The 19,147-nt window shown below is 38.2% G+C and overlaps 1 protein-coding gene across 4 annotated transcripts in view; it reads right to left on the bottom strand.

The window, feature by feature from the left end:
* Positions 1–1,581: 1,581 nt before the first annotated feature.
* The window catches only part of SMPX (small muscle protein X-linked), a 44,700-nt gene continuing 27,134 nt past the window's right edge, over positions 1,582–19,147 (bottom strand). For 2 of the 4 annotated variants that reach the window (XM_083362674.1, XM_083362673.1), the window contains exons 3-5: positions 18,239–18,322; positions 14,957–15,090; positions 1,582–2,992 (exon numbers count right to left, since the gene is read on the bottom strand). In XM_083362674.1, the coding sequence (XP_083218800.1) occupies positions 2,893–2,992; positions 14,957–15,090; positions 18,239–18,322 (318 nt within the window). In that variant the 3' untranslated portion in view covers positions 1,582–2,892. The remainder of the gene's footprint in view (positions 2,993–14,956; positions 15,091–18,238; positions 18,323–19,147) is intronic. The other 2 variants (XM_083362676.1, XM_083362675.1) reach the window with 1 other exon arrangement.

Below are 19,147 nucleotides of genomic sequence, written 5' to 3'. Positions count from 1 at the left end.
GTTGCCTCACCCTGCGTGCCTAAGTGGCTGCCCTGCATCACCTGGCCCGCACTGCCTCTGCTGCCCACCCCGCGCAGCCCCGCCATATAGAGCGAGCCCCGCTGCTCCCACAGCACCAGCCGTGCTGACTCCAGCCCTGGGGGGCAGCCTGCCACCAACACCCCTCGCACCCATGACTGCAGCAGTGCCACCCCCCCACACCCCCCACCTCCTGCGCCTGCCAGGATAAGAGTTCCGGCACCTTTTTCTTTAGAAAAAAAGCACTGGATATTGCTATTAAAAGTATTTAATCTATGGATATTAGAAAATTGTCATTTTTGTTTTATTTTTCTCCTTCAATCTTTACATAATCTGTGAGCAAAAATATGCATTTTTATTCCAGAAATGAATGTTATGGGAGGAACTGGTTAAAATAAATTATGCTGTTTACTTCAGTGTTTGACTATTTTAAATGGTCACTTTTACTGTGCAACCTAATGGATTCTTAGAGGACCTGCATCTCTGAAGCTGCATATCTGCCAATGTTCTGTTTTCACTACTGTTAAGTGAAATAATATTTGCTTTATAAATAAAAATAGAAGTACAGCCTTAAGCATATTAATTTGGGTATATGTCCAATGAATTCTGCAACTCTAAATACAATAAATGATAGGGAAGCTGGTTCCTATTATTCATAAAGAAATGGGGGGCTTGGCTGAAATTTAGTGAACAAACTTCATTATAAGTGGAAACATGGCAAAGTATACAGCTACTTTCTTAAAAGGTAAAGGTAATGCATTGATACACAGGTTTCCTGTGAATACTGATCAGTACAAGAAGTACTAAGTAACCTCATAAGAAGTAACCCACAGAAAAAATTGGAAGAGGTACTGATGAGATATGTAGCATTAAAAAAATTAGTCCAATTACTAAATTAAAGCAATATCTGAGATAACTTTTGTCAGTTTAATCGGCGACAATTTAGGCTGCTAAAACTCTGATATTAATAGGGGAAAAATTATCCTTCTGGACTTTGGGGACAATTAAACTTTAGTGGAGGTATTTTCCTTGTAATGAAAAGCATGTGCACTTTGTAAGATTAATTATTGGCATTATACATTATTATGCTTTCTCGACAGCACCTGTTGCCATAATACATTGAGCACAATTTTGTGGCTCAATTAGATCCCACAAAGCCCATCCACAGATAATTAGTAGTGTTATATAATATTCTCAGTCAGCATTCTCTAATAATTATATTCTTCTTGCCCTTTCCTGAACATTGTTCTTTCCCCCCTTCAAGTTCTTATAAATAAATGAAAAAATCTGATCTGTTAATTCAAGCAATGGGGGTCTGTACATTACTGGCCTCTGATGCAATGAATTGGCAGGAGTCGATAACAAAGCTCTGCTTTGCCATCTCTAAGGCGTTTCAAATCAACTTTCCACAGCAACAGCTCCTATGGTGAATAGCTCAACTACGTTGCTGTGCAAAGAAAGAGATGCCAGCCTGAACGAGAAAATAGAACTCATGTATTATGAGGCAAATTCAAGTTAGTTCAGTGAATTGAGGAAAAATCTCTTCAAGCTTACTTTAACTCACAACAATAAAAATAATATTTTTTTAAAAATTGCTGGATATACCTCATTTCATAAGGTAATGTCCTGCTGAGGAATTAAATTAAACCTCTGACATAACTTGCAAAAATAGCGAAGGAGGATGTAGACATATACATTAAGAAATTACAACTGGTTGTAATGACATTCAGCAATAGACATTGCATACACATAATATATCTAGCTTTTATGAATACTTTAAGAAATATGAACTGCAGGATTTGTAGACACCGTTTGGAAACAAAACAGCTACCACAGAAGAATAAGGCAGTTGCCTGTTCAGATTCAAAGAATCAGGTGCTGACTGACCATATTGGGGTCTGATAGGAAATTGGGTTTTCTTTTATTTCATCAGATAATTTCAGCCAATATTTCAAATCAAAATAAAAAAATGAGGCACAGTGATTGAGCAAAAAGACATCTATGGTGTCCTCCTGATAAGAATGATAAGCCACCCAGTTAGGATCAAAAATATTATAAGTCAAAATTCAGTGTTAACAGTTTACTTATTTAAAAAACACACAGATTTATATTGTTTGACTTATAGATATGCAAATAGTCCTTTAACAAGTTCCTTAAGATACAGTTACTATCCCAAGATCATTCAGTAAGGTTTGTGAATTTAAGCTTGCATCACCCCAGGGATAGGCAACCTTGGCTCTTTTATGACTCGTGGACTTCAACTCCTAGAATTCCTGAGCCACGCACGGCTGGCTCAGGAATTCTGGGAGTTGAAGTCATAAAAGAGCTAAGGTTGCCTACCCCTGACCTAGCCCTAGACAATCACCTGTTGATCACAGCCAAAAACACAGTATTCTTATTTTTAAAGTGTGATCATATTATTTTCATTACTTTATAAATAAATGCCTAACTGGAAGTGGGAGAAAGAGAACAGATAATTTTAATTTGAAAATTACATTACCAGCAGGATCATATCGGTAAGCACACCACATGCACATTGTCAGAACTGAACCTAGAAAAAAGACTCACCTCTCATACTGTTTCTTTGCAACTCATATTGCTTATGTCAAAGTTTATTTTGAAAATGAAAACATTGATTTTAATGAAGTATATAACCTCCTGAGATAGCTTTAGTTAATCCACACAGATATATTATTTATATTGGACAGGAATAAATACGGGGTTTCAGTTTCTCATTCATCTTTGGAAGCAGTCCTATGCATGTAAGTAATTTTCCTTCGGTTCAGCACACAGGGAGTGGTATGAATCATATATTCTACATACGATTTCATTTCTTTTACTATTCAAATCTTGGAACAAATTTCAGTTCACTCTTTACATTCTGGATTTCTGAAAGATTAACTGCTGGGCCTGGTAACTTCTTGGCTCCTGGGAGAGTCTTTTTCTTTTCTTCTTGAGGTGGAGTTGGAAGATTCTACATAAAAATAATAAAAAATAATAATTAAAATAATACTTGTAACAAGCAAACAGGAAATAGAGGATATTAGAGAGTTAAGGTTAGAATATAAGAATATATTTAACTACATAATATTAGCATAAGTAAATTGGAATTCTCTTCTTTACAGAAAAGGTAAACAATTTGATGTCATCCTGATGGTTTGGACTACAATTCTCATACAGTAGTTGCTTTCACTGGTCATGTTGATGATGTTAGGGAGAAGCTGGGGGGAGGGGGAGGGGATCTGAAATTCAAAACACAACTGTCACATGCCTATTTCTGTTTAGCAGTAACCAGGTAATTTTTGAGGGCTTCAATAAATAATTCATTATAGTATTTACCACTCACACATATACTTCCAAGCGGAATGGCAAAGAGGGCAAAGGACAATGTATTCATAATGACACAATCAGTTAAGTGCCATGACTTACTTCTGGCCAAATACACCAGTGAGGCATTGATGTAATTATGTTCCATGTGTCAACATTTGGCATTATCACATTTTGTTGTGGGGCTTAGTGTATTCTGTACTCACATTTCGTTATTCAAAATTTAGGAGAACCAATTTTGAAAATGTGCATCTAGTCATGTGCGATAGCTATAACTTCACTGATGGATGGAGTTCATCCAAATGAGGATTATCCCTCATTTCTACATGATGTGGGATTATTGACAAATTCAAACCTTGCTCAAGATTCTTTTCTACAACTGTATGTTTCAGAAATAATGTTGAAAAAAAATCTTTAGTTCTCAATTAACCCCACTGCCTGTCTGCTATGTATTAAAATAGCCTGCCTTTTTTCAGGATTACCTGGGAACTGAAAAATGTTGAAGTTGCTTTAAAGCAGGGCTTTTTTTCTCACAGAACGCTCAGAACGGAGTTCCGGCACCTTTTTTGGATGGAACTTTGTAGGGTAGGCAAGGCGGGTTGTATGACATGTGTGAGTTCCGGCACCTTTTTCTTTTACAAAAAAGGCACTGCTTTAAAGAGTCAACTAGTTAAAGATAATGAGGCTGTTAAAACAGCAATGTACTTTTTCAGATTTCAGTATTTAGAAACCTGAAGAAAGTCAATCTACTTTAATGAATAATAGATGAATGTTGTATTTATGTCAGGTCTAGGCACTTCTGAATTATTTTCAAAGTAACTAGCCAACTCTCTTCTACTCCTGAAATAATTCCTCCACTGATTCCAATATTTTCCACTGGGCAAGATAGCATAGATCAGGGGTGTCAAACTGCCGCCCCACGGGCTGGTTGCATCATGCGGAGGCTGCGCCGACCCCAGCTCCGGCAATGCAAAAAAAGTTGTGATATGTTGCGAAATGTCATGTGATGCGGCAAGTTTGACACCTGTGTTATAGATGCTCATTTTGGTGTTGTATATGTGTATGTTTTTCAATCTTGAATACATGCTTATCCAACAAATGAAAACACATTTCAGAATTAATCTGGTATAGTCATAAATGTATTGCTCAAGTTGCTTCATGACTTGATTCATTCATGGTACACAATATATATCTGTGGTGTGTATACACAGATAGATACATACATAGATATGAGTGTACAAAAATGTTTCATATGAATTCAATCCATATGAAAAAAATGAACTAAAATAGAGGAACAGGGGCCCCCTCCCCTTTTCCTGTTGATAAAATATACTGCATGCATTTGTTTTGTATGATGCATTTAAAACCTGTAGCTAGCTGTGATTGTGAAAAGGTGGCATTTTGTCCATTTCTCAGTGAGGCCTCTTCTTCACTCTGGGTGCAATGGCTGGCGATAAAACCAGGGAGAAGTACATTGTAATAAGTATGGTTTCATGAAAATATGAGAAACAAAATATTAAAAGTAGTTGGAATTGGGGATAATTAAAAAAAATCCCTGATGCCACTTTACTGAAGACAAAAAGAGAAGAGATTACTAGTACCAATTCCCCCATTCACAAGGCCATCATTCAAAAACAAGCATGAAACAAACAAATTATTTCATATGACAGCCTTTCCCTGGTCTACCGCAGAAACAATTGCAAAGATCTTCAAATGATCAATAATAAATTCTAGCTGCATTTAAAACTGTATTACGACACAAATAAGGTATGTATTTTCTCAGTTGAAGTGACTGAAAGCAAAATATGGCACCATCCAATATTAAAAAGAGGTAATGGTGTGAAGACCCAAATCTAGAGCTGATTCTCATTTGTTCAAGGAGTCCTTAAAATTGCAAAATGCACATTATGTCAGGGCACTCGGTACATAATACAGATTGACTGAAGGATAGCATATCTTTATTTGCAAAGAAAGAAAGGCCATTTTCTTCTATTTATTTATATTTCAGCTAAATTATTCTCCTCTTGCAAATTAACCATTTTTTGCCCAGTGGATCAGGGAGTAATGAAGGCAAGGAAAATTCTTTACTGAAATCTGATTCTATTTTGCAATCAGAAAGCAGAAGTATGTGGGTTTTTGTTATGACTGTGCTATTATCTAGAAAGATTTAACTCCAGAAGTTTCATTTAAAATCACAATTTTCTTTCAACCACTCATGTGTTGGAAGGTCCAAATCCAGAGGCATTGGCTCTTCTGCACATTGTGTTCTGCTGGCCACAAGGGGGTAGCAAGATGTAGAGTTCTCCTCTTGGTTGCATTGCCTGTTCTTTATCTAAGGGACTGCTAATATGAAGGCACTGTCTTTGCCTATTCACACAATGTATTTTCTGTAAATAAATCTCATTTTGCTCATCCTTGCTCGCATTAGATTCCCATTCTCAGGAATACTGACATGCATCTGAAATTAGAATTTGGTTTGAAATGTCTAAAGTGAATTATATGTCTCATGATAGTAAATTACTTTATTTGACAGTCTCTAATTGAACAGACTGTATTCTTCTCAGAAATATTCACACCTCCTACATTTTCTTGCTTTGTGCCCTTTCACTCAGTTTTCATCTATACCCAAAGATCTACCCTAAATTTCAGCCACCTGAAATCTTCATTGATAATCCAAGAACATCTTTTTACATACTATGTCTTGGGGTTTTCACCCTAACCCTAATTCTAAAATGTAATCCCTTCCCCAATTTTAATTTTAAAACCTCGGTGTAGATCTCCCATGGCTTTAAAATCAGCGTTGCACTTGTGCAATCCCAGATCATCATCTGTTTTTATTTCTGACTCAGCTATGATACATCCAAAGTTTACTCAGTTTTTCTGTCTCTCTCAAAGACATAAATGTGTGTGCATGGAAAGAGAGAGAGAGAGAGAGAGAGAGAGAGAGAGAGAGAGAGAGAGGGAGGGAGGGAGGGAGGGAGAGGGAGGGAGGGAGGGAGGGAGAGAGAGAGAGAGAGAGAGAGAGAGAGAGAGAGAGAGAGAGAGAGAGAGAGAGAGAGAGAGAGAGAGAGAGAGAGAGAGATTTGCCATGCCAAAGCTTTGCAGAATTTGTGGAAGGGATACTTTTTCCATCAGAGGGAATCATCTCATCCTGTTTATGAGTTTCTTGGTTTAAGCCAGCCTCCCTTCCTTCTGCCTTGGCAGAAATAGCAACACATCTTTTGTTTTCAGAAATCATGAGGCAAATGACACAATGTGAACTAAAAAAGTGCATGGGATATAGAGCATTAACTTAGAGTCTTAATTTGTCCTTTTGGATAACTCAAAGGAAGAACTGATAGGGTTCTCTTTCACTAGATGATCCTCGATTATGGTATCTATATCAAAGCACTACTTTAGACCTCTTTGCTAAGACAGCAATTCTGGTGCAAACTCCAATTTTTCTATACAGGTGACATCCTGAGAATATAGTGCATAAGGTAGTCTCCAGATTAGAGGCCCTCCTTATATAAATTATGCAAGCATGTTCAGGGGAAAAAACTGGACTGTAGTTGTGCTTGTAACATCCTGGTCAAAATATGCCAAAAATAACTGGTAGCATCCTTACCATTATCAGGAATCTGCATATGGCAAAGGTATGACTAATGCTAGTAAACTTATCTACTCTTTATCTGAATGCCTTGCTTGAGCACCACCAGGATAGGTGATGAATGTCCATCTGTTGATGATCACAAATTTACCATATACATAAATTATACCATATTATAGTTTGTCACTTGAAGAGGCCTTGTCAATTCACATCTCAGTGGCTGTGTTATGTAGATTATTTCATTATTGGGCAATTAATATTTTGGCTGCTGAATAGACAATATTGCAATTTCAACTATAAGAGGCATGTATTAACAAATGAACAATGCATGCATGTGATTTTTTTAAGAGGAAAAATATGCAATAATTCTGAATGAAAGCACCTGATCTTATAGAGTGAAATTGGTAAATATAAGCAGGGAAGTGAAAGTGTAGATTTTATTCACGAATAAAAGAGCTAAAATTATTTCAGAAAATATGAAATACTGTCAAGAATAGAATAGAATAGAATAGAATAGAATAGAATAGAATAGAATAGAATAGAATAGAATAGAATAGAATAGAATAGAATAGAATAGAATAGAATAGAATAGAATGACAGAGTTGGAAGGGATCCTGGAGGTCTTCTAGTCCAACCCCCTGTTTAGGCAGGAAACCCTATACTATTTTGGACAAATGGCTGTCCAGTCTCTTCTTAAAAACTTCCAGTGTTGGAGCATTCACAGCTTCTGGAGGCAGGTATCTGGGTACATGTATTTAACTAACATGTATTTAACTAACAATAATAGATATAGTTAATTATCATAATATGTTAATTAATCACTCAATACCTTGTTCTTGTAAATCTTGTCTATCTTTCAATTTTCCTTCATTATCCAAAATATCTTTATAAGTCACAACTTTATCATAGTTAATTAAATCTGGGTAAGCAAAAGCTTCCATTGTTGAAAGCCATTCAGGTATCTTAATATAAATTTTTTCTTTTATTTTTTTTCCATTCCGAGAGGAGTGCATTCCTTATAAGATGGTTTTGTAAGTATCTTTGTATTTTATTCTTTCCATACCACATAAAGGCATGCCAACCAATTTGTAGGTCATGCCCCTCTAGGTACAATAAGTCTTTTATCTCTAAGCATTATCCATTCTTTAAGCCATGTTAGAATAGTTGCTTGGTAGTATAACCTCCAGTGCGACAGTCCAAATCCTCCACTGTCTTTTGCTTCTTGTAGCATTTTCACTTTAATTCTAGCTTTTTTTCATTGCCAGATGAATTTCAGTATTATTGTATTCAGTTCATCAAAGAAGGCTTTTCCCAGCATTACAGGGATCGTTTGAAATAAAAAGAGTATTTTTGGTAAGATACTCATTTTCACTGTTGCTATTCTCCCCAGCATTAACAATTGAAGGTTTTTTCACTTTTCCAAATCCAATTTTATTTGTTTTAGCAGTCTCACTTAGTTATCTTCTTTTACTGTCATTATCTCCATTTGTTTCTTAAGTATTTTCTTTTATGGATCTATTTGTAAATCTGATTCTAGCTTTCTGAGTTCTTCCTTCAACTTTAACTGTAGTTGTTTCTTTTCCTTATTCTTTTTAGCGATATATAGTTCAGAATAACAAGTCTTTATTGTTTAGCCCTTGGGCCATATCAAAGTGCACAGTTACAGCAACAAATTATTACTAAAATTTGATAAAAGCAATTTAAAATAGAATTTGATAAAATATGATTTAAAATGGAATTAGAATAAAAAATGATTTAAAATGAAATGGGAATAAAATACAATCTAAAATGAAATTATAATAGTGTACAATAATTTAAGGTATAGATAAAATATAATAAAATTATATTTTGGAGTCGCCCTTGCAATCTACCCCAATCAGTTCCACATATGCAGATCTCAACCAAACCATTTTGTTTAAATATTGTGCTGCATTAAATGTTATTTTCAAGTTCTGGTCGGACATAAGGTAAGTTGTTTTGATATGGGGATATATGCTTTAGACGTATCCCACATATTTTGAAGCGATGTTTCTCCTTTCTTGTTTATTTTGAAGAAAAAATCCATTTCCTTTGTTGCTAGTTGTAGGAATTCTTTTTCTTTCAATATAGATTTATTCAAGGACCATCTTAATTTTTTCTTAGTCTCTCTCCAAGTCATCTTTATTGGGTTATGGTCTGCCCAAACATTAGTTTCTATCTCAACTTCTTGTATCATCATTTTAAAGTTCCAAAGATGTCCATATCATATCAATTCTAGACCATGATTTATGTCTATTTGAATAAAATGTATATTGCGATTTTTTTGGATTTTTTTCTCTCCATGTATCTTGAATGCAGAGTTCTTCCGTCATTTTTAAAAACGCTTTAGGTAATATATTTCCTCCTTTTCTCCTTTGTTTGGCACTTTGGTAGTCCAAAGTTCCATCTGCTATTGCATTAAAGTCTCCCATTATACAAAGATTTTGATAGTTTAAATCTAGTATTTATATAGTTTTTGATAAAATTGTTCTTGTTTATCATTTGGTGCATATATTGCTACCATCAGTATCTGTTTTTGATCCATCATTATTTCCACCATTAATATTCTCCCCTCTTCATCTGCATAGATTTGTTTGGGGTTCATCATTTCTTTAATGTATAGAGCTATTCATCTTTTCTTTTGAAGTGCTAATGCAAAATAAAGTTTACCAATTTTTGATTGTTCTAACAATTTATAATATTGTCTCTTTATGTGTGTTTCTTGAAGACAAATTATGTCCATTTTTAATTTTTGTAGTCTTGTAAAGATTCTTCTCCTTTTTGAAGGAGAATTTAGTCCATTTATATTTATTGACAAAATCCCACTCTCCTCCATCTCTTTCAGTTATATCTAGGTCTTAATCTTCTAGTCGATCTTATCTGTCTCTGATCTCTTCATCTTGCTCTTTCTTCTGTATGTGTATTTTTAATTTCTTCCTCCTCTCTTTGTTTGACTGCTCCTTCTACTGCCATTTCTTCTTGTTTCTTTGTTTCAGGATCACCTCTTTCCAAATCTATTCTTAACAACTTTCAGTGTTGGAGCATTCACAACTTCTGGGGGCAAATTTTTCCACTTGTTAATTGTTTTGTCAGGAAATTTCTTCTTAGTTCTAGGTTGCTTCTCTCCTTGATTAGTTTCCATCTATTGCTTCTTGTCCTGCCCTCAAGTGCTTTAGAGAATAGTTTGACTCCCTCTTCTTTGTGGGAAGGAGAGAAGAGAATTCTTTATGCAGCCATACTTCGGTTTTTTTGGAGAGCTGTTATTTTTCTTCTTCATTGGTATTGTGCTAGACTGGGTTTTTATAATATCACTTTTCAAAATTTCCCAAGCTTCTTGAGTTGTTTTCCCCTTGTGGATTCTCATTCTTGGAATCCTTCTCAAGCTCTCTCTAAGTTTATTAAAATTAGCTCTCTTAAAGTCCAAGCCTCTAGTTTGACTATATTTTATTGCTTGGGCTTGTATAATGTTGAATTCCAATATTGCATGATCAACCCCTGCCCCCAAGGCTCCTGTACCTTCAACACCTTCTATCATTTCATCTCTGTTAGTGAGAATTAAGTCCAATATGGCTGATCCCCTAGTTCCCTTCTCTACTTTTTGGGAGACAAAGTTGTCTGCTAGGTTTGTCAGGAAACTGTTTGATCTTCTACTTGGTGCAGTGTTTGTCTCCCAGGTGATTTCAGGGTAGTTAAAGTCCCCCATTACTATTGTAATGTGTTTCCTACATACCTTAGTTAACTGACTAGCAAAAAGTTCATCTATTTCCTCTGTTTGGTTGGGTGGTTTATAGTATACACCTATGGCAATGTCATTTCCCCCACACACAAACTTTTATTTTGACCCAAATGCATTCAAGACAGTTTTCATCATTGTTGTGCTCTATTTCTGTAGAGATGCAGTTATTTATTATATATAGTGCAACTCCACCTCCTCTGTTATCTAAATTATTGTGGATGTAAGTGAAAATAGAAATCTGTAACTTGGGGTAGCTGCATATTATACTCCTATGAATGGAGATAATGGGGGAATTAGAAGTGAGTTTTAAGAAAAATTATGTAACATATTCCCCTTCATGGATTACTGCCTTGTCGTGGCGAAGGGACATAATTCAACGAAGCTATGAGCTATGCCATGCAGGGCCACCCAAGACAGAAAGGTCATAGCAGAGAGTTCTGACAAAACGTGATCCACTGGAGAAGGAAACGGCAACCCACTCCAGTATCTTTGCCATGAAAACCCTATGGACAGTACCAAAAGGCAAAACGATATGACGCTGGAAGATGAGCCCCTCAGGTCGGAAGGTGTCCAATATGCTACTGGGGAAGAGCAGAGGGCTAGTACTAGTAGCGCCAGAAAGAATGAAGCGACTGGGCCAAAGCCGAAAGGACGCTCAGCTGTGGATATGTCTGGTGGTGAAAGGAAAGTCCGATGCTGTAAAGATTTTTTCTCCATAGGAACCTGGAATGTAAGATCCATGAATCAAGGCAAGCTGGACGTGGTCAAACAAGAGATGACAAGACTGAACATCGACATCTTAGGTATCAGCGAACTAAAATGGACAGGAATGGGTGAATTTAATTCAGATGACCATCAGGTATACTACTGCGGGCAAGAATCCCTCAGAAAAAATGGAGTAGCCTTCATAGTCAATAAAAGAGTAGGAAAAGCAATACTGGGATACAACCCTCAAAATGACAGAATGATCTCAGTTCGAATCCAAGGCAAACCATTCAATATCACAGTAGTCCAAGTCTATGCCCCAACCACCGGTGCTGAAGAGGATGAAATTGACTGGTTCTATGAAGCCCTACAGCACCTTATAGAACTAACACCAAAAAATGATGTCCTTATCATCATGGGGGATTGGAATGCTAAAGTAGGAAGCCAAAAGATAACCGGAATAACAGGCAAGTTTGGCCTTGGAGTACAAAATGAAGCAGGGCACAGGCTGATAGAATTTTGTCAAGAGAATACGTTGGTCATAGCAAACACTCTTTTCCAACAACCCAAGAGACGGCTCTACACATGGACATCACCAGACGGTCAACACAGAAATCAGATTGACTATATGCTCTGCAGCCAAAGATGGAGAAGCTCTATACAGTCAGTAAAAACAAGACCAGGAGCTGACTGTGGCTCAGACCATGAGCTTCTTGTTGCAAAGTTTAGGCTTAAACTGAAGAAAGTAGGGAAAAGCACCAGGCCAGTCAGGTATGAATTAAATCATATCCCTGTTCAATATACAGTAGAGGTGACAAATAGATTTAAGGAATTAGATCTGATAGACAGGGTGCCTGAAGAACTATGGACAGAGGTTCGCAACATTGTACAAGAGGTAGCAACCAAAACCATCCCAAAGAAAAAGAAATGCAAGAAAGCAAAATGGCTGTCTGAGGAAGCTTTGCAAATAGCTGAGGATAGGAGGGAAGCAAAAGGCAAGGGAGAAAAAGAAAGATACGCCCAATTAAATGCAGAATTCCAGAGAATAGCTAGAAGAGATAAGAATGCCTTCTTAAATGAACAGTGCAAAGAAATAGAAGAAAACAATAGAATAGGGAGGACCAGAGATCTTTTCAAGAAAATTGGAGAGATGAAGGGAACGTTCAATGCAAAAATGGGCATGATAAAGGACCAAAATGGCAGGGACCTAACAGAGGCAGAAGAGATTAAGAAGAGATGGCAAAATTACACAGAAGAACTATACAAGAATGAGCTTAACGTCCCTGATAATCACAGTGAGGTGGTCACTGACCTCGAGCCTGACATCCTAGAATGTGAAGTGAAGTGGGCCTTAGAAAAGCTGAGCAACAACAAAGCTAGTGGAGGTGACAGTATTCCAGCTGAGCTATTCAAAATCTTAAAAGACGATGCAGTAAAAGTGCTACACTCAATTTGCCAGCAAATTTGGAAAACTCAACAGTGGCCACAGGATTGGAAAAGATCAGTTTACATTCCAATTCCAAAGAAAGGCAGTGCCAAAGAATGTTCAAACTATCGCACCATTGCACTCATTTCTCATGCTAGTAAAGTTATGCTTAAAATTCTACAAGCTAGACTTCAGCAGTATGTGGATCGAGAACTACCAGAAGTACAGGCAGGATTTCGAAGAGGCAGAGGAACTAGAGATCAAATAGCCAACATACGCTGGATGATGGAGAAAGCTAGAGAGTTCCAGAAAAACATCTACTTCTGCTTCATTGACTATGCTAAAGCCTTTGATTGTGTGGATCATAACAAACTGTGGCAAGTTCTTAAAGAGATGGGTGTACCAGATCATCTTATTTGTCTCTTGAGAAACCTATATGCGGGCCAAGAAGCAACAGTGAGAACTGGACATGGAACCACTGATTGGTTCCAAATTGGGAAAGGTGTCCGACAAGGCTGTATACTGTCGCCTTGCCTATTTAACTTATATGCAGAGCACATCATGAGAAAGGCAGGGCTAGAGGAGTCAAAAGTTGGAATTAAGATTGCTGGAAGAAATATCAACAACCTAAGATATGCAGATGATACCACTCTAATGGCAGAAAGTGAAGAGGAACTGAAGAGTCTCTTGTTGCGAGTGAAGAAGGAGAGTGCAAAAGTTGGGTTGAAACTAAACATTAAGAAAACCAAGATCATGGCATCCGGCCCTCTCAATTCCTGGCAAATAGATGGGGAAGAAATGGAGGTAGTGACAGATTTTATTTTCCTGGCCTCCAAGATCACTGCAGATGGGGACTGTAGTCAAGAAATTAAAAGACGCTTGCTCCTCGGGAGGAAAGCCATGGCAAATCTAGACAGCACACTAAAAAGCAGAGACATCACCCTGTCAACAAAAGTGCGTATAGTCAAGGCTATGGTCTTCCCAGTTGCAATGTATGGCAGTGAAAGTTGGACCATAAGAAAGGCTGAGCGCCAAAGAATTGAGGCCTTTGAACTCTGGTGCTGGAGAAGACTCCTGCGAGTCCCTTGGACTGCAAGGCGATCAAACCGGTCAGTCCTAGAGGAGATCAACCCTGACTGCTCTTTAGGAGGCCAGATCCTGAAGCTAAAACTCAAATACTTTGGCCACCTAATGAGGAGGAAGGACTCACTGGAGAAGAGCCTAATGCTGGGAAAGATTGAGGGCAATAGAAGAAGGGGACGACAGAGAATGAGGTGGCTGGATGGAGTCACTGAAGCAGTAGGCGTGAGCTTAAATGGACTCCAGAAGATGGTAGAGGACAGGAAAGCCTGGAGGAACATTGTCCATAGGGTCGCGATGGGTCGGACACGACTTCGCAACTAACAACAACAACAACAAGCATGGCGGCACCCCGTTTTTATGCCCCATGGTGCAGTAGCATCCCATTTTTACATCCTGAGGTGCAGCAGCATCCTATTTCTGCACCCCATGGCTTGGCAGCAGCTCGTTTTCACACCCCCATGGTGCAGCAGCATCCTGTTCTCTGCTCCACAGTGCAGTGGTGGCCCGTTCTCCTGTCCTGAGGTGTAGTGGTGTCCTGTTTTCACACCCCAAGGCACCGTGGTGGCATGTTTTCATGCCCCACAGTGCGTCATCCTGTTTTTGCACCCCACGGCCATGGCACCAGTGCCAGGCCGTGGCCCACAGGTTGGAGACCCCTGTTTTGAATATTCTAAAATTTCATATACCTACTCTGTTTTTTGCAATTTTCATGTAACTTCCCATTGCTCTCTCAACTCTCTCAAACCCAATTACTTTGTTCCTGGATACACCAATGTTTATTTCTTCATTTGTTTGTTAAATTTTTTTAGGGTGGGCTACTCTAGGAGCTTACAATGATGAAAAGGTAAAAAAATGAAAGAAGCGTAAACACAACAGAAATAGAAGTAAAATAATAGAACAATAAAATAAGCAATGAAAAAGAACACAACAAGAATACATCAATATGATAACCAAAAAGATGGTAGAGAGCAGATTATAAGGGGTGGGGAGGTGGTCCCCAGGCCAACTGGCAGAGCCAGGTCTTCAGGATCTTGCGGATGGGGGCAGATCTCACCTTAGAGGGTAAGATGTTGCAAAGGGCTGGCACTGCAGCAGAGAAGGTTCTTCTGGATCCTGATAGTTGGAGTTCTTTGACCAATGAGACCCAAAATAAATCTTCTCTGCTGGCACGAGTAGGATGGGCTTGTCCTAGTGGGACAAGATTTTAGATCCTCACTGTGTTGTACAGTCTGTCTAACTTTAGCTACAAATCATTCATATTCTCAGCCCACAGTGCAGCTTCAAAAAAAACTATTCTTATTTCTCCAACCAGTTCATTTATAACCTCACCATGGGCATTCCTTATAATATTTATCTACAAATATTCTAAACCAACTGTCCCCATCCTGTGGGCTGCAGCCTGGTAATGGGCCATGGCCTCCTGGCCACCAGGCCATGGGACAGGCTGGCCAGTGCACGCACCCCCACTTGCATGTGGGCTATGGCCATGGGGTGCAAAAACAGGATGCTGCACTGCGGGGCATGAATTGGGCCACCGCTGTGCCCTGGGGTGCAAATCGGGATGCTGCCATGCTGTGGCGCATGAAAACTAGATGCTACTGTGCTGCAGGGCATGAAAATGGGCCACCGCTGCACCTTGGGACACAAAAATGGGACACCACTGCACTGCAGGGCATAGAAAGGGGCTGCTGCCACACCTTGGGGTGTGAAAATGGGACGTCGTTGCACTGCAGGATATGAAAACAGGCTGCCGCCATGCTGCGGAATGGAAAAATGGGTGCCGCTGCACCATGGGGTGCGGAAACAGGGCACTGCACCACACAAGGAAGGACAAGGATAATGAGTGTCATGCGAGTGCTAGCCCTGCCCCATTTGTGTTGTGCACATGCTTGCGGCCCTGTGCCCACATGCATGCACCCACATGTGTAAAATGCTTTCCCCTCCCTTTACCTCTGGTCTACCAACCAAGAAAGGTTGGTGACCTCTTCCCTATAAGTCTCTGTGGTAAAACAAGAAGAGACAAGGTAAAGAATGAATGGGTGGTGTGCAATATGTATACACTGTTGTTATACACACATACACATCTATTGAAAGAAAGAAAGTGCCCAGGGATGATGTGTGTGTGTGTATGTGTGTGTGTGTGTGTGTTCCACAATTTGAATGTTATAACTGCCATACAAGTGTATGTACTGACTCCCTTATCATTCAGCCCTTGCTCTGATGATGTCAACAGCTTGTTGACGAAAGTTCAGCAATAAAGAAGAATTTTCTCTTATATCCCAGAGTTCATCGTTTTTATTTTTACTAACCTCAAATATATATGTATGTGTGTGTTTGTATGTATATATAAACTGGATAGACAGACAGACAGACAGACAGACAGACAGATAGATAGATAGACAGATAGACAGACAGACAGACAGACAGACATAGACATAGACATAGACATAGACATGGATAGACAGATGATAGATGATAGAGATAGATAATATATATAATTAAGTTTCTTGACTACTGTATTAGACTAATTGTTTCTTCACTGCCTTTCTCCTTCAGAAAGGGGCTCTGGACAGTGTAGAATTTAATAATAAAATTAAGCATTAAAACAGAATAATTTAAGATTAAGAATTATTAAAATTATAAAACAAAATTATAACATTTCAAAAGATAGAGAATTCCAAGATGGGGAGATGTTGTTGCTAATAAAGGGGCAGGGGGTGTTTCTATGTAGGGCCATGTTACCTCATGATAGGGCAAGTCCTATTTAAGGAACAGATTCTGTATTGTGAAAATGCTAAATTATGGTGATGCTTAGTCCAGATTTTAATTTAACGTTGCAGGGAGGGCCTAAGTCAGAGGTAGGTAACTATGGCCAATTTACGATCTGTGGAATTCAACTCCCAGAATTCCTGAACCAGTATGGTTGAAGTCCACAAGTTGTAAAGTTGCCATAGTTGCCCATCCCTGTCCTAACTGGTGAAGAACATAATGCAGCCCCAAAAAATCTATAAAGAAATATACAAAGATACGTATATTTAAGATATGATTACATTTCCTGTTGTTTAATTTTTTTCTTGCTACCTTTATATTGTCTCTGTTGTTTATATCAACCTGCCACAACTTGGCATTGTCCTTGTGTGCTGGGACCACAACTGCCAGAATTTGACCTCGGTGACTTAGAATTCTGGAATCATAATCTCAACACATCTGGGGAACACCAGGTTGGGAGAAATTTGTTTAGTCAAGGCTGGACATTAGAAGATAGTGAGAACCCAGACAATGAGAAGTTTGTGTCACACAACCCAGCATTTTCAAGAAGCCAGCAGACCCAACATTTAATCAAGTAAGCAAAGCCTTCATGCATTCTTGCAAATAAATCCACAAAAATCCTTAGGTGAAAAATGCTATCTTATTGAGGACTGTGAGAGGAAACAGCCGTTAATTGCTTTTCTATACTGGGCAGGGGTGGGTGGAGCCACATTCCTCTGATGGCCAGGCTCTTTTTTCTATTAGATTTGGAGGAAAACTGAGTACTCATCATGTGGCAGCTCCTCATTCACCTCTAGGCAAATCCTTATAGGCTATGGTTATTGGACAAGAGCTTAAATACAAGAGCACCACAGGAATGTAAATAACTGTCTTTGCTGCCTACGTTTATCCTGCTTTTAATTTTAGTACTTTTACCTAATAGAAATGCTTTGGGTACCAGATGTAGTCTTTAATTTCTCTGATACATAAAATAAAATCAATGCACTTCCCCTTCCAAATACTACTAAATACATATTTAAATGTACACAGAAAGATCCTGCTTGGAGGTAAGGCTTGGAAGAGAGGGGAGGTGGAAGAAACAATTATTAAATGTGTCGCCCAAAGCAATATCACTCTGATGATCCATACTGGGACTCTCTATAGTTGCTTTTAAAATACAATTATTATACCACAAAATCTAAAAAAAAAATTGGCCCTAAGGGAAAGATACTGATAGCATAAGATCTTTATATAGCTTCAGAAAATGCAATATATGACATACTCTAGTTAAAATATGATAGAAAGGATATGCAGGAAAATACTTTGGAAAGAAAGCGCCAACATTTTAATGCTGATCTTACATTGCTTCCATAAATTACCACTCTAAAATACCACTGTCCTTTACATATATTAGCTAATGACATTGGAGTGGGAAGATTATGTTTATACTTACTGTTTACTTATGTTTTCTAGTGATACGGATGAAATGAATGTTTTCCTGAGACATTACAGAATGAAATGTCACTGGTGAACAGAAGACATATTTAATGTGTGGTGTTCTAGTCAGATGAGCACATAGTATTCTTACCTCTTCGGGTTCAGTAGATTCTTTTCTTTTAGGAGGTTGACCAGCACCAGGCAAGAGTGCTCCCATTGGGATGTTGATATTTGCCTGGAAATTGGAGAACATATCAGTGCATGAAGCTATATTGCAGTAGATCTACAAAAATTAAGAGATGGATGGGGTTTTCTTGATTGTCCAGGCAAATTATATTTTGTTAAGCTTCCAATTCAGTGGCAGCATCCTGAGCCTTGTTTATGTGGAACCAGATTAGTGCTGAATATAATCTGGTGCTAGTATATTCATTTTTAAGGGACATAGTGATTTGTATTTAAACCCTATATTCTTCATATTTCCATATAGAGGACAACTTTTTTTAATCTGAGGTTACAGTCTTTGTAAAATCAGGTCCCTCTGTCATATGAAAGACTGTAGCATTGCAGTGGTTAGAATGCAGTATTGCAGGCTAAGTTTGCCCACAAGTTTGATCCTGACTGGCTCAAGGTTGACTGAGCCTTCCATCCTTCCAAGGTCGGTAAAATGAGGACCCAGATTGTTGGAGACAATAGGCTAACTCTGTAAACCACTTAGAGAGTGTTGCAAAGCACTATGGAGTGGTATATAAGTCTAAGTGATATTGCTGTTCTTCAAGAGTAGATAATTTTTACTTTCTACTTGTGGAGTTAATATGGCTTCTTAAACTCCTGCAAAGAGTTTTAGTTTCAAAATTGAATAAAGGACTACAATATTGAGGCTGCAGAAATTCAGGCAACCATTAATAGTCATGCAGATCTTTGCTTCCCAGATACAGTAACCATAAGAAATTGTATTAACTTCCATATTCATACGAAGTAAAGTTTGTATATTGAACCATACAAAGAAAGGTTCAGCAGCCAATTAACAGCCTTCACCTCCTAAAATATTCTTACACAAGCA

Source organism: Vipera ursinii (genome assembly GCF_947247035.1).
Source record: "Vipera ursinii genome assembly, chromosome: 4".
Lineage (NCBI taxonomy): Eukaryota > Metazoa > Chordata > Lepidosauria > Squamata > Viperidae > Vipera > Vipera ursinii.
This window is presented reverse-complemented; position numbering and strand designations above follow the sequence as displayed.